Source organism: Phoca vitulina, unplaced genomic scaffold, assembly GCF_004348235.1.
Source record: "Phoca vitulina isolate PV1807 unplaced genomic scaffold, GSC_HSeal_1.0 scaffold58, whole genome shotgun sequence".
Classification (NCBI taxonomy): Eukaryota; Metazoa; Chordata; class Mammalia; order Carnivora; family Phocidae; genus Phoca; species Phoca vitulina.
This window is the reverse complement of record NW_022589761.1, coordinates 9,883,606-9,898,155: the sequence shown is the minus strand read 5'-3', so window position 1 is coordinate 9,898,155 and position 14,550 is coordinate 9,883,606. Positions and strand designations below refer to the sequence as shown.

At 58.0% G+C, this 14,550-nt stretch overlaps 2 protein-coding genes across 3 annotated transcripts in view; both read right to left on the bottom strand.

Annotated features, from left to right (window-relative positions):
- The window catches only part of EGLN2 (egl-9 family hypoxia inducible factor 2), a 7,732-nt gene extending 4,588 nt beyond the window's left edge, over nucleotides 1-3,144 (bottom strand). The window contains exon 1 of the mRNA XM_032390505.1: nucleotides 2,072-3,144. Coding sequence (XP_032246396.1) covers nucleotides 2,072-2,908 — 837 coding nt within the window. The 5' untranslated portion in view covers nucleotides 2,909-3,144. The remainder of the gene's footprint in view (nucleotides 1-2,071) is intronic.
- On the bottom strand, nucleotides 3,062-14,290 carry RAB4B (RAB4B, member RAS oncogene family). 2 transcript variants are annotated; one of them, XM_032390507.1, is made up of 8 exons: nucleotides 14,119-14,290; nucleotides 12,859-12,939; nucleotides 12,526-12,640; nucleotides 11,075-11,137; nucleotides 10,833-10,987; nucleotides 9,670-9,765; nucleotides 9,431-9,565; nucleotides 3,062-3,144 (listed from the first exon to the last, which is right to left on the bottom strand). In XM_032390507.1, exons 1-7 carry the CDS (start codon nucleotides 14,132-14,134, stop codon nucleotides 9,450-9,452), a joined length of 642 nt encoding a protein of 213 aa, XP_032246398.1. In that variant the 5' UTR covers nucleotides 14,135-14,290; the 3' UTR covers nucleotides 3,062-3,144; nucleotides 9,431-9,449. The 2 variants fall into 2 exon arrangements, with proteins under 2 accessions (XP_032246398.1, XP_032246397.1); XM_032390506.1 differs by lacking the exon at nucleotides 3,062-3,144 and adding an exon at nucleotides 5,734-6,107.
- Between the last annotated feature and the right edge of the window lie 260 nt (nucleotides 14,291-14,550).

Below are 14,550 nucleotides of genomic sequence, written 5' to 3'. Positions count from 1 at the left end.
CACACACACACACACACACACACACACACACACACACACACACACACGTCAGAAACTGGGGACCGAGCCAATGACAGCAGGCCCCACCTCCACGCTGCTCTTAAAGGGGCAACCAAGCCAGCCAGGCCCTCCCTGTGGTCCCCTATGGTTGTCCTTGATGCCAGTGGGAGTCAACTCTCTCCTACCTGCAGGTCAGCTGAGCAGAGGGATTAGAGACAGCTGGGAGAATAGAACATAGGAGCTCCATTCAGGAACGACCAACAGGCAGGTTGTTGCGGGCCCTAGCCACACTAGTGATCTGTGCAACCCCACCTTGGAACCCCACACTCTTATTTCAGAGCCTGGGGAGGGAGTCCAGAGGTTGCACGTTGTAGGTGGGGAAGCCTGGAGTGGGCATCTCACCGGAGCGGGGGGCGGGGGGGGGGGGGGGGAGTGTGAGAGGAACTCCAGTGACTGGGTCAGCTCCCCCCGCCCTGCTCAGTCTAGCCAGGTTTGTTCTTATCCTCCCAGGACAAGAGAACTCACCCGGAGCTAAAATAGTCCCAACGCCCCCCCAACCCCCAAGCTTAGCCGGGGCCCTGGCCCCAACCACATCCAACGCACCAAAGGGGAAAGATCTGCTCACTCTACTTTGCCCTCCCCTCCTAAAACTGCCAAAGACTAGCTGGGGACTTAACTGATTTTCCTATCCTGTGGATAAGCAAAGTGAGGCTAAGGAAAGTGTGCTGCCCTGGGCCATTCAGTTCTCACGGTCTCCCCTCAAACTCCCTCCTGCGAGGATGGGTGACCTGGGGTGAAGATGCTGAGCACCTTGTGGCCAGGAGACTCCCTCTCATCTCTCCTGCCTGCACAGGAGCAGAGCCCAGGGAAGGGCCTCCTCTGGCTCTCCAGCTATCAAGTAACGGGAGGGAGGGGGAAGTAGGACAAGTCCGAGCTGGGTGGAGAGGATGCTGGCCTCGGCCCGAGGGAGCCTGGGTCCCTGAGCCAGCTCCAGCTGGAGACAGAAGCTGCACAGAGGCAGAACCCAAGATGGGATCAGAGGGAGGAGGGAGGAGACATTAGGAGCACGGCCTCATGCCCGCAGGGAAGCAAACAGCCCTGCCATCAGCCAGGCGTCACTGGCGTGCAGTAGGCACTCCCTACGGGGCCTTGGCCAAATGACACTAGCCTTGGACTCAAGGCCAGAGCTCTCTCACCCCTCTATGAAGAAAATTATTGTGTCAGAAAGCCAGAAAGCCCCAACAGACCACTGTCTTGTGCAGAGCTCCTGACCCTAGATTCTCAAATGGGCAGCTGGAGGCTCAGGAGGTGCTGATGACTGCCCATAAACTAGACAAATGAGCATTTTTCTTAAAAGAGGGTCTGTGGTTTCAGCATTCTCAAAAAAGCCCAGGTTCAAAAAAAAAAAAAAAATTAATATATATATATATAAACTACTGTAGAACAAGAAAACGGTACCAAGACAAGACACAGAACAAAGAATCAAGGGAACAGATCAGAACTGACAAGAATACAGTGATGGACAGACAGAAAGGATACAGGACAGGCATCAGGACGGGGAAGCATAGTGAAGATGAAGGATAGGATCCCCCTCCCGCAAGGCCAGCACACAGGCACCCAGGAAGCTGTCCCGGCCCCAGATGCCACAGTGTGGCACAGGGGGTACAACGCAGTCCAGCGCCAAGCACAGCGGGCAGCACCTCCTCGCTCAGCCTGGCACGGGCCTCACCACTGCCATCCTCCCCACTCTGCCTTCTGGTTCTCCTGCCTGGGAGACAGAAGGGACAGACCAGAGGACAGGCCAGAGGCAGGCGACTGAAAGGACAGACGAGACAGGGATGGATGAAAAGAGAGGCGAATGGGGAAAGAGAAAGTGCACAGACCCCCAAAGTCCCCACAGGGAGGGAGAGCCCCAATCAAACTCCAGCACCAACGCTCACGCCACTGGAGCTGCCTAAATCCTTTAGTGACCCCACAAGCCTATCCCCAAGGGCGCCGATACTCAGAGCGCCAGGTGCCCACCAAGCAGGTGCTGGGGGGCCCCCTCCACACAAGGCCCTCACAGCCTTACCTTGGTGCGCCCGTTGATGACGTAGCCCCCCAGGCGCCCAGCGCAGTGGCGGATCACAGCGTCCACGTGGGCCATGAGGACCCCGATGCTTCGGCAGCCCGGCTCATGGCCTTCCACCCAGGCAATCTGGTCCCCACGAATGCTGCGTGGCGGGATAGCCCGCTGGCTCACCAGCTGCCCGTCACGCAGGCGCCCGCTCCGCTTCAGGGCCTCCACCTCGGCCAGCACGCAGCCACCCAGCGCCGCCCCCAGGAAGCTGTCCTTGACACAGATGCCGTAGTACCGCATGCAGGGCACGATATAGTCCAGGGCCAGGCGCTCAGGCGCGGCGGGCAGCACCTCCTCCCGCGGCCCCGCGCTGGCCTCGCCATTGCCACTGCTGCAGCCCATGCTGCCCTCCCCTTGAGCCTCCGCCTCCTGGTTCTCCTGCCTGGCCCAGGACCGCTTGCTGGGTGCTGGGGCGTCCCCACCATCCTCTGCCCACTTCCGTTTGGGGGCCTCAGGCCGGGCGCCCTGGGCCGCCAGTCGCTGGCACCCCTTGGTGACCAGTGCTGCAGCGCCCTCACTCTGCAGTGGGCGCAGCTCACCACCATCCTGCCCGCCGAAACCCTCCCGAAGGGGGCTGGCTATCGTGGAGGTGGCTGTGGCCCTGGGGGTCCCACTCCCCGCCGAGGCCTCACCAGGCGCTCCCGGGCGGTGGTAGGAGGGTAGCAGGGGACAGGGCAGGTAACTCTCCACCCCCATCCTGGCCCGACCAGGCTCCAAGGGCTCTGACACAGAACCCGGCAACTGAGGAAGAGCCTGACTCAGGGGCTGCGGCTGGCACGGGCTGTCCATGGCAGCAGCGTCTTCATCCCCCGGGCATGGAGGGCACGGCCCGGGCCCATGGTGCCACCCTCCTCCGCCTCCGCCTCCTCCACTTGATGCAGCCGGGGGCCGGGGCGGCTGAGCCTGGCGTAGGGCAGGGTGAGGCAGGGCAGGCAGCAGAGGCTCTTCTCACGCCCTGGGGGTGCTCGCTGGTCCCCAAGTCCTCTGCTGCCCCTAGGGGCTTGGGAAAGGACCCGTCAGGGTGGCTGAAGGGGGAGAGAGAAAAAAAGGAATGTGAGAAGAGCTAGAGGCACTCGGAGTGGGGTAGAGGTGAGGGGTGGCAGGGGCAGTAAGGAGGAAGTCAGATTTGGCTACACGGTCCCCCAAAATCTGAGGTCACATTGGGGAGAAGACCATGGGAATTTGGGGGGAGGGCCAAGGAGAGAGGAGGCAGTGAGGGAGGCAGCCGGAGGAGCGAGGCTGGGGAGATGACCCAAAGACACAGGGCTGCGGTGGGGGCTGTCGAAGAGCATCCTCAGACACAGCAAACAGAACGGACGGAGAGGGCCTCAAGTAGAAAAGGAATGCTAGAGCAGTGGGGAGCGGGAGATCTGCCTGGGGATTCCAGAGACACACGGCGGGAACGGGGTGCTCCACAGAGCAAACCGGGGAGCCCAGAGACAAAGAGAATGGGGGGCCCAGAGACGGAAAAGCCGACCGGGTAGAAGCTGGGAGGGCGGGCCTGAGACAGCCGGGCAGAACGGGGCGGAGGGGTCAACCTAAGCCCAACGGGAGGAAGCCCGCCGGCGGCTGACACACACCCAGACGGAAGGGAGGGCCTAAGACAGACAGACAGACGGAAGGCAGCCGCCGGAGGAGGGTCCACGGCAACGGGGGGAAGGGCGGGGGAGGGTGCACGCACTCGGGGACAGGACGGGAGAAGGCGGCTCCTCCCAAGCCCCTTCGGTGCGGGCCTCCCCGCTCGGGGCGCTGTAGGCGACGGAAGCCGGGCCTAGGGACCGCTCGGACCACGAACCCCCTCCCTCTCCCCACCCGCCGGCGCGCGCTCCCCCACCCCAACCCCCCAACGGCCGGCACTCAACGTGCCCGGCGCGTTCCCTCCCCCACACCCTACCCCCACCCTTCCCTCCCCGGGGTCGCCGCGCTCCGCCACGCCGGGCCGGCGCGCGCCCCCACACCCCGCCCGGCTTGCGCCGGCGCCCGGGCTCGAGCGCCTTCTTCGCCCCGTTCTCTTCCCTCCCCGAGCTCTCCTCACCGAGCTTTTTCCTCCGGCCCCGGCGCCGTCGTTTGTGCCAGCCGCCCAGCGCCGCACAGCGCGCCATACCCCGCCCCCACCTCCCGCGACGCTCCGCCCCCGCCTCGCCCGGTGGGCACGTGACCGCGCCCGCGGAGGAGACGGTGCGTGCGCAGGCGCGAGCCGCGCGGGGCGGAGCAAGGAAGTTCGGAACACCCCCCCCCCCCAAGACAGGGGAAATGGGTCGGTCGCCAACAGGAGGCTCATTTGCATACTGCACTCCGCCCCTTATGGGAGAAAGGAGGAAGGCTGTTAGAAAGGGCAGGATCAGGGAAGGGCGGGGGGAGTTCCACGGTTAGGCCAAGCAGCGTGGGAGGGGCATACAAATACGTCTATTTGCATAGGCCGGCCCACCCCTCAGAGTCCCGACCGCCGGAGAATGACGCTCAGCGGGGCGGGACAGTGGCATGCAAATGATGTTATTTACATGGACAGCCCCGCCTTCTCGCAGCCCCAAAATAGGGCTGCGATAGAGAAATGTCTGCGCAGTTAGTTGAGAAATGTATGTAAATGCGCACATTAGTTAAGTAATTTACTTAAGTACTTTCTGTAACGGAGGGAAAAAAGTGCGGAACATCCCTGAGAGAGGAAGACTAGACTGGAAGGGATGCCACAGTATGACCCGCTCCAACCTGCCCTTCTGGGACAATTGTGGGAACCCGAATAAAGCAACCTAGGAAAGCTACGCAGAGTACGCAGAGAAGACATTTGTCTAACAGCCTCGGGTCTAAGAACAGTTTGGGCGACCCAGCCTGGAAGGACTATGCAGATGAGGTCATTTAAATGCCCCGCCCCCTCCACCACCGCCAGGGCGGCGGGGGAGGGGTTGGGGGGACCCTGTGGGTGGGCTACTGCTGACTTGGGGATGGCAGAGAAGTTGGGAGTGTCCTCAGGGGGCTGCACCTGTCCCTGGCAGAGCACTTGCGAGTTTCGTCAGTTCACCACGACACAAAAGAGATACACACCGGTCTCAAGTATGCACAAGTCAGGGTTGCACAAAGGCCCACAAGGTCCTCAGGGGCACACTCAGGGTTCATGGTCACACGCAGCTGTATCAGGGGTGCCAAATTCACACAAGACACACACAGACCTCAGGGGCATAAACGCACAGTCACACACGCAACAATCAGACACTGCCTGGGACCTTCAAGCATCAAGGATGCATGCAGATCACCTATAGGCCTGAATTTTCATTCCCTGGACTTGGTCCCAAACAACACCAGCCTCATGGGTACAATCACCAAGGACACAAAGTAGTCACGAGCAACAGCGTCACACACACAATCAGGACATATTCCTACAGATGCTGTCACAAGCCCAGGACATCAGTGCTACACAGGTGGGCCCCCAGCATGCCTTGTCACAACACGGTGCGGTTACAGGCTCCCTCCACACCACCACCTGAGTCATGGTGTCCCCCCACACCACAGCCAATCCAGAAACATGACCCCCACACACCATGACACGTGGTTCTTCTTCCATCAGGGACCTCTTCTGTCTCCCCTCCCTCCCCATCCCCCCAAAATAACAGAGGCCAAGACACAGGTGTAAACAATGCTTTATGGGGGTGGAGTGGGGACTGGACAGGCCTCCAGGCAATAAATAACACGTACTCGCAATGGCGGGGAGCTGGGGCCAAATGCCCTGGTCTCAGGCTTTGGGAACTCTTTGAGTATGGTTAGGGGTTCCGGGGGGACAGGGGTTAGCCAAGACAGAGGAAGCAGCAGCAGGTACGGATTCCCCCTTCCCCCGTGGCTCAGTCTTGCCCCTCAGCCAGGCCCCACCAGGCCAGGGAAGGGGGACAGGTGGCGGGGCAGCTTCTCTGGGGCCAGGACAGGTGAGGGGCTCGGCCTCCCAGGGCCTGGGTCTGGGCCCCAGCCAGAAGGGCAGGGCTGGTCCTGGAGAACGGGTGAGCTGAAAGAAAAGTGTGTGGTGAACTAAAGGGACTCTGGGTCTGCCTGGCTGGTGTCTCTGTCTCATTTCTGGGTATCTTCCTGCCCTCCTGTGTCTGTCTGTCCATACCTTTCTCTTTCTTCCAGAGTTTCTACATTGTCTGATTTTCTGTTTCTCGTCTGCAGGTAATTTGGGGCTGTCTCTGAGGGCCTTGCATCTCCCTGTTTGTCTCAGAGAGCTGATCCCTTAAGTCTGCAGAGGGATATCTTAGTATCTAAATTTCACGTCCCCACCTTGGTATCTCTGTGTCCCTCTATGCTCCTGGATTGCCCTGGCTCATTCCAGTGTTTTCCAAACTGAGGCAACACCTTCAGTTAGTGGTTGTTGCTTCAGCTACATATAGCATTACCTGGGAGCTTCTAGAAATCCAGAAATCACTTCAGAATCTCTGGGGTGAAGCCCAGGCATCAGACTCTTTTAAAGCTCTCCAGGTGATTTCAATGTGCAGCACTGCATTAGTGGGTTGGGAAATCAGTGTGGTGGGCCTTGGGCAATTTTTCAATGAAATAGAATAAAATAGAATAGAAAATATCAGACGGGCATCATATGTAATAAGAGTATTGGTCCAGGGGCACTTGGGTGGCTCAGTCGTTAAGCGTCTGCCTTCAGCTCAGGTCATGATCCCAGGGTCCTGGGATCGAGCCCCGCATCAGGGTCCCTGCTCGGCAGGAGGCCTGCTTCTCCCTCTCCCACTCCCCCTGCTTGTGTTCCCTCTCTCACTGTGTCTCTCTCTGTCAAATAAATAAATAAAATAAAATAAAATAAAAAAGAGTATTGGTCCACAGGGACAGCAAGCAGACTGGTGAGTGTCAGAGGCTAGCGGGGGGCGGAGGGGGAATGGGGAGTGACTGCTTAATGAGTATGGGGTTTCCTTAGGGCAACGAAAATGTTTTGGAACATTTTCATGGCTAATGTACGCCATGTGAATTTCACCTCAATAAAAAAAAACAACAAAAACATAATATTAGTGCTAGAAAAATATGTTTCAGCTTTATGTGTGTGTAACTGTATCAGATCGAGACATATAAAATGTATTTTCTCCTGCAGATTGCAGTCAACAACGTTTGAAAAAGCGCTGTCTTACTCCATTTGATTCACTGAGGGCAAACTCTGACATGGATGCTATACTAAGCCCTCAGGTGACGAATACATACCCATCCATTTCTACACAGCCCAGACTCTTTAAAATGGATAGTCAAAAGAAAAATAACAAACAGCCCTCATTTATCAAGTCTTTACTAAGTGTCAGGCCCTGTGCTAAGGACTTTACATGTATTGATGTAATTAATCTTCTCAACACCCAGAGGAGGTAGGTACTATTATTTTACAGGTGAGGAAACCAAGAACCCAGAGTGGTTAAATAATTTGCCCAGAGTCACGCAGATAGGAAATGACAGAATCAGAATTGAAACCCAGGCAGCCCGGCTCTGGAATCTCTGACCTGTCACTTCCTTCCCTTCTCGGATGGGGAAGACAAACGCAGCACTGATCAAGGGTTCAGAGCTGAATGCTTTAAAAAGTAGGGGGCAGCTGTGAGACCACCCAGCTAGAGGTAGGGACCCCATGTGGGAAGCTAATAAAGGTATCCTACGGGAAGAATCATTTTGGCAAAGATCAGATAATGAGGGGCAGTTGGCAGAAGAAAGGAGGTTGGAGGACAGGCACGTCCACTGAGGCACGGCAGATGCAGAGGCATGAAGGGAACAGGGCTGCCCAAAACACTCACCCTTGACTCCTCTCTCTCAAATGCCATATCCATTCATCAGGAAATCATGTTGGCTCTGCCTTCAAAGTATATCCAAGGTCTGAGCACTTTTCCCCACAGCCACCCTGGAGCCGCCAATGGCTAGAAGCAGGGGAGGGGGGCAGGGGCGTGAAGCACAGGGGAGAATTGGCAAGACATACACGCTCTCAAAGAGGTGGGGATGGGACCTCATCCTGTAGGATCTTGCAAGCCCAGCAAGGAGTGTGGACCAAGCATAGGGGAAGCAAGGCCTCCTGGAGGAGAGGGAGGAGGGAAGAGAGGGAAGGAACAGTGTTCCTGGCAGAGGGAACAGCATGAACAAAGACCCAGAGAAATGGGAAGAACTCCAGGGTGCCTGCAGTGGCCTGAGTGGTGGGGAGAGGTGTGAGTTGAGGCAGGTGAGGCTAGCAAGGGCAAACACCAGGCTAGGAGCTTCGGCTCTGTCCCATGGACCCTGGGAGCCATGGGTGGTTTTAAACGGGGGAAGGACAAGATCAGATTTGTGCTTTAGAAAGACCCAGTGGCTACATCAAGAGGGGACAAGACTGGAGACAGAGACCAGGGAGGATACAAACCTAGCCACGTCTCAGTCCCTCTTCTGCCCACCACCACCCTTCCATCCTGTCCACCACTGTCTCTCAGCCTGACTCTGCAGTATTCTCTCACTGGTCTCTCAGCAACCACTCCTGCCCACCCCCTCCTCTCCTCTATATGCAGCCAGAGGGATCCTGGGAACACCTGAATCAGGTCCTGTCCCTTCTCTGCTCAGAGCCCTCCCATGGCTCCCATCCAACCCACGGTATAACCCAGAACCTCCTATGGACAACAAGGCCCTATCCGATCTGCTTCCCCCCACCCCTGACCTCAACTCCTTCTCACCTCCCCCGCCTCCCAATGCACACACATACTCCATTCCAGCCACACTGGCCTCCATGGACTTCCTCATCCAGGCCAGGCATGCCCCTACCTCAGGGCCTTTGCACTGGCTGTTCTCTCTGCCTAGAACACTCGTCCCCCAGGGACCCATATGACCCCCCCCCGCATTCCCTTCCTTAAGGTCTTTGCTCAACTGTTAACCTCTTCAGTGAGGGTTTCCCTCATCATCGAAAATCTCCACTCCTCACCTCCCTACCCCCCGCTTTCCCTTTATTTTTCTCCATGGCTTTTATCTTCTTAACTACCACGTCATTTTCTCATGTGTCTTGTTTATTGCCTGTCTCCTCCCAAGAGCATGTTGGCTCCACAAGGGCCGGGACTGTCTGTTTGGCCCACTGCTTGAACAGGACCTGGCACACAGCGGACACTTGATAAATATTTGCTGAATTATGAATAGCTGGGTCAGAGATCCAGGGCCGTGAGCTGGTGGCAAGATGGAAAGGACATCCCCGAGGCCAGGACGATGGCTCCTTTCACTCGACTGTCTTTGCATCTTTCTCACTCTTTTCTCTCATCACCTCTCCTTTTCTATGTCTCTGTCTCTGCTCCGTAGTCCCCCTTGCCAGGACCCCACCCCTGCCGTCCCCGGGCCCCAGGCTCCCACCTGGCTCCGCACACACGTCTCAGCAGCCACAGGGCTGAGGGGCCACGGCCTGGGCGCTCCGAGGCTGCCGCAGCTGGCGGAGGGAGGCGTCCCCGTACTGAATGCCTGAGCCCATCCTCTCAGGGTCGAGCTCGCCTGGGGGCAGGGGGCAGCAGGGGAAAGGTCAGGACTGGTCCCCTGGGGACCTCTGGGCCCTGCCTTCCGCTCCCGCTCCCACTCTGGGCAGTCAGGGGCCTCACCTGAGTCGATCTTGTTCAGGATGGTGCGGGCACACTTCAGGAAAGCCTCTTCCACGTTCTCACCCGTGAGGGCGCTAGTCTCCAGGAACATCAGCTCTGGGGGCAAGGCCTCGGTCAGTCCCCACCCGCCCCTTGACTCTGACCTGCCACCTCTCATTCTGCTCCTCAAGCCTTCCACCTCTGCCCTCACTCCAGGCCCTCACCCAGGCTGCTGCCCTGCCACAGAGGGCCCCCCTCCCCAGGCGGTTCCCGCCTACACACCTCCTCCTCCAGAAAGTTCTCCCTGACCTCCCCGCATGGATCAGGTGCCCTCCCCGCCCCCTGGGCTTCCACAGCCCCCTGTGCCTCCCCTATCCCAGCCCTGACCTCTCAGGGCTGTCACTATCTGTAAAGGGTCCTGTCTCCCTTCCCCACCCACTGGACTGTGAGCCCACGAGAGCTGGGCCCAGGGTGTCTTTAATGCCATGTCCCCAGCACCATCTAGGACAGGCCCAGGCCCACCACAGTCCACCCTTTAGCCACATGACAAGGCCTCACAGAAAGTAAGAGGCAGGACTCAAGCCCACATCTTTCGGATTGGCAAAACATCCTCCAAATCTGGAGGTTACCAACTGGTGGGACACGGACAAACCCTGAGCTAGTCGGTGTTTGGCCAACACGAAGTTTCCAAATGAGTTTATACTCATACACCTTTTGATGTGGCTGTCGGTCCTGTCCACGCCCCTAAGGCTAGTGCCTGCTAGCTTGGGGTCTGCCCTGTCCTATCTCCCTTATTCACAAAATAGGCCTGTCCTCTCGGGCCATCGGAGTTTGCAACCTCCACGTTACGCCAACAGCCTGCACTGGTGGAAAGCTTCTTAGCAGCCAACATTAATCAAGCATCCAGGCAGTGCGGAGGGCTCTCCAGTGCCCGACCCCCTTAACCAGCCCGCGCTACGCGAGGCAGAAACATTGTGATTCCCACTTCCCTGACAAGGAAACGGGACCAGAATGGTCACACAGCTCACAGGTGGCAACACTCGAATTTGCACCCAGACCCTCAATCTCCACATTCCCCTGCTAGGCACAGCCACAGACAGCCCGGAGGCCCACGGGCCACAGTGAACAGCCCCCCGCCCCTCTGCTGAGGCCCCTCCCCCACTGGCCCACCACAGGGTCCTCACCATTCTCCTGGGCAAAGCGGGAGGCCTCCAGGAAGGTGACCTCACGCTCAGGGTCCAGGTCTTTCTTGTTGCCACAGAGGATGACCACGATGTTGGGGCTAGCCAGTGTGCGGGCGTCCGTCAGCCAGGCAGCCAGTGAGTTGTACGTCTCCCGGCTATGGAGAAGGGAGAGAGGAGGGAGGGAGGCAGGCACAGGATAGGGGCCCCGCCCAGGCCCTGCCCCACCCTCTCGGTGCACCCACCTGGTGATGTCGTACACCAGCAGGGCTCCAGCCGCCCCTCGGTAGTAACTCCGTGTCACCGACCTGTGGGGCCAGGGGGACCCAGTCACCCCCGACTGCCCTGAGATTGCCCCCCTCTGCGGAGAGAGACTGGTGGTTCGGAGGCCCCCCCTTTACTGCTGGCCCATCCCCCCAAAAGCTGTCGGCGGTCTGGTCTCACAATTTCCTTCTCTGCTGGTCTCTCTGTCTCCCTCAATCTCTGTCTCCCTTAGCTGTCTGTCTGCCTCTGTCAGAGTCTCTCCCTGTCTTGGACTCTCTGTGTGTTCTTGTCTTTCTGTATTTCTTCATTGGTCTGTGTCTTTCTGTCTGTCTCTCTTACGTGTGTGTCTCTCTCATTCCCTAGGTCTGTCTGTCTGTCGCTCTGGCTCTGGTTCTCTCATCCTCACTCTTGATTCCTCATGCATTCGCTCCTTCCTCATTTCCTGCCATCTCCCCTTTGCCCAGTCCTGGCCAAGTGCTCTGATGACATCTGCTTGTCCCTCTCCTGCCATGTCTCGGGGAGGCCCCGTTCCCAGGGTGGCCGACAGCCTGCATCTCCGTGTCACCTGTCTGTTCCTCCTCGAACTCAGGCAATCATTCCACAAGCATTCACTGAACACGTACTGCAAACCCAGCACATGCCGCATACCTTCGCCCGGTCTGTCTCGCTCACACAGCAGATCAACACACCGATATTAACTTAGCAGCTACTATGTGCTGGCCCGGGCCCACACCTCTCCATGGACTCGATTTCCTCATGTCCCTCTTCTCGCTGTCTCTGTTTCTCAGACTCAGGGTTTCCATGCATCTACCACCTTGTCTGCAGCCATTTCCTGAAGACATACTGTGTGCTGAGCCCCACATGGTTCTCTCCCCTCCGCCACACACACCCATTTCTCCATCTCTCTGGCTGCGCCTGTCCCACCCTCCCGGTCTCTAGCTCTGACCTGTTTCTCTTTGTGTCTCTTTATCAACCTTCCCTTGCTCTTCTTCTCAGTCTCTGTCCTTCTTTGTCCCTTTCTGAGTGTATCTCTTTTCTAGTTTCCCTCTCTTCCAATCTCTCTCTTTCCACCTCTGTCGCCTGCCCCCATCCCAAATGCCTCTCCCCAGGCACAAGTCTCCATCCCTCCACCCATATGGGTCGGTCTACTGCAGTCTCTCTAGGGTCCATGGGTCTCTCCCTTCGTTATGCTTCTTTCTCGACCTCATTTTCCCTGGCTACCCCTGCTCTCTCTCCAGGACCCCTGCTCTCTCTGGCTATAGGCACCTGCACTCAGTCTCTGTCTCTCTCCCTCGGCCTTGCCTGCCCTCTCACTGTCTCTGTGCTCCTGTCAGATCTCCAAGTGACTGCATACGGCTCTGTGACTCCGTCTTCCTCTCTTTTTCTCTCCCCTCTCCTCTGCCCCTCTCCCTTGGGAGCCCGGCCCACCTACCGAAACCGCTCCTGGCCGGCTGTGTCCCAAATCTGGAGCTTCACAGTCTTCCCACCCACGTTGACCACCCGAGATCCAAACTCCACGCCGATTGTGTGGTTGGAGTCCTGTTTGACTGGGAGTAGGAGGGAGAGAAGAGGCAGTGCAGGGGCTCAGAAGATTCCCTGTCCTCCCAGGCCTCCTCAGCCTGTACAAAACCATTCTCGTTGCTGGGGTGACTGAGGACCAAGGAGGATCTAGCAAAGGCGAGGGCCAGGCAGCCAGCCCTGCCCCTGCCCCCGCCATGCCCACGCCCACAGTTCAGTGCTCCCGGGACCACTCCCAGAAACTCACACTTATTCTCAATGAACTGATGAAGGAGACATGATTTGCCAGTTCCTGCACTGCCAATCACCAGGAATTTGAAGAGGAAGTCTGAGCAGATGGAGCCAAGATCAGGGAAACCCATATGGAGAGAATGATACAGGGCAAAACATGGAAACCAAGAGACCATCACAGTTACAAGGGGACAAACAGACACAGGCAGAAACAGAGCAACAGTAACAACAATAACAGACAATTCTTATACAGTGCTTACCACGTAACAGGCACAGTTCTAAAGTTCTTTACTACAGCAAGCTCACTTATTCCTCAGAAAAACTCTACGAGGGAGGTATACTAACAAGTATCCCCATCTTCCAGATGAGGAAACTGAGGCCAGAAAGGTTAACTGGCTTGCCCAAGATCCCATAGCTGGGCAGGGCTGGGATTCGAACCCAGGTCAACTGGCTCCAGAGTTCAAAAGCTTAGCTATTACCTTGTTAAAGCCTCTTGAGAGCCATCTTATCGAGGACTACAGCCTTGCCCTTGCCCCTCATGACTTCACCTCCTACCACCCTGGCCTTCAGTCTACTCCCTGAAAATTGCAAGCTGGTTCCCACCTCAGGATCTTTACACTTGTTCCCTCGGCTTTTCTCTACTTGTTGAAGGAATGTAGCTCCTTCTTACTCTTAAACTACTGCTGCTTCTACCGCACCCTGTCCTCCCACCTCCTCTTCATCCATCCCTCCAGATTTTCCAATTCTCGGTCCCTCCGTCCCTCCCTCTACCCAAGGTACTGCCCCTGTTTTTAAGTTTAAGCCCCACCCCTTGCCACTAGTCCCTCCCACCACCTAATTCAAAGACAACTCAACCCCAACCCCACTGCAGACCTCTCAAGCCAGAGCAGTCCCGGGGTCCACAGCATCCCCTCAGGGTTCTCCCAGCCCACCATCTTCAAGCCCTGCCATTCACAGAGTCAGCCCCACCCCATCCACTCAGGCTCCGCCCCGACACATTAAGACTCACCCTTTCCCTCCAGGCCTGCGCAGGTCCATCAAGGCTGGCTGCCTCAAATCCCGCCCCAGATCTATTTAACCCACACACCAGACCCTCAGGCTCCGCCCAAATCGATGGAGCTCAGCCTCGGACCCACTAAACCCCTCCCAGCATCCACTAGGCCCTGCCCCATGCCAGACCCCGCCCCCTGGCACATAAGGCCCCGCCCCACTCCCCAAAGGCCGCATCCTCCCTGGGCCCAGACCCCAGACCCCGACTTCGGCCCACCACCCTCACCGTAGGTCTCGGCCATGACTCGGTCGCGGCCGCTTGGGGCCGCAATATGGCGCCGCGGCCGCGCCTGCTCCTCGGCTGGCAGCCACTCCACTCCGGCTGCAGCCCCGGCTCCTTCCTACTCCCGGGGCCGGCGCCGCCACTTCCGCCTCCACCCCCCTACGGCGCGACCCGCTAGGGCTGCGGGATACCAGGCCACGCTTCCCAAAGACAGGGATTGGCGGGCTCGACGGCCAGGAGGCGGAACAGAAGGCGCGGATTGGCGGCGTGAGAGGGGACGGGTCAGAGGGGGAGGGACCAAGACGAGCGATTGGCGGAGCAAGTGGGAATGGACCGTACAGAGATGTTTAGCCGAGCGAGAAACGGATTTGGTCAGGAGTACGGGTGAAGAGTCGAGACTCTGGATTGGGTAGGAGCGGACCTGGGGGCGGGGAC

What these genes read in the sequence shown, in the direction of transcription:
- RAB4B (XM_032390507.1), bottom strand. An exon ending in TCAGTTCATTGAGAATAAGT is followed by an intron (nt 12,641 to 12,858) that starts GTGAGTTTCTGG and finishes TCCTACTCCCAG; the next exon opens with TCAAACAGGACTCCAACCAC. An exon ending in CTGGTGTACGACATCACCAG is followed by an intron (nt 10,988 to 11,074) that starts GTGGGTGCACCG and finishes CCTTCTCCATAG; the next exon opens with CCGGGAGACGTACAACTCAC.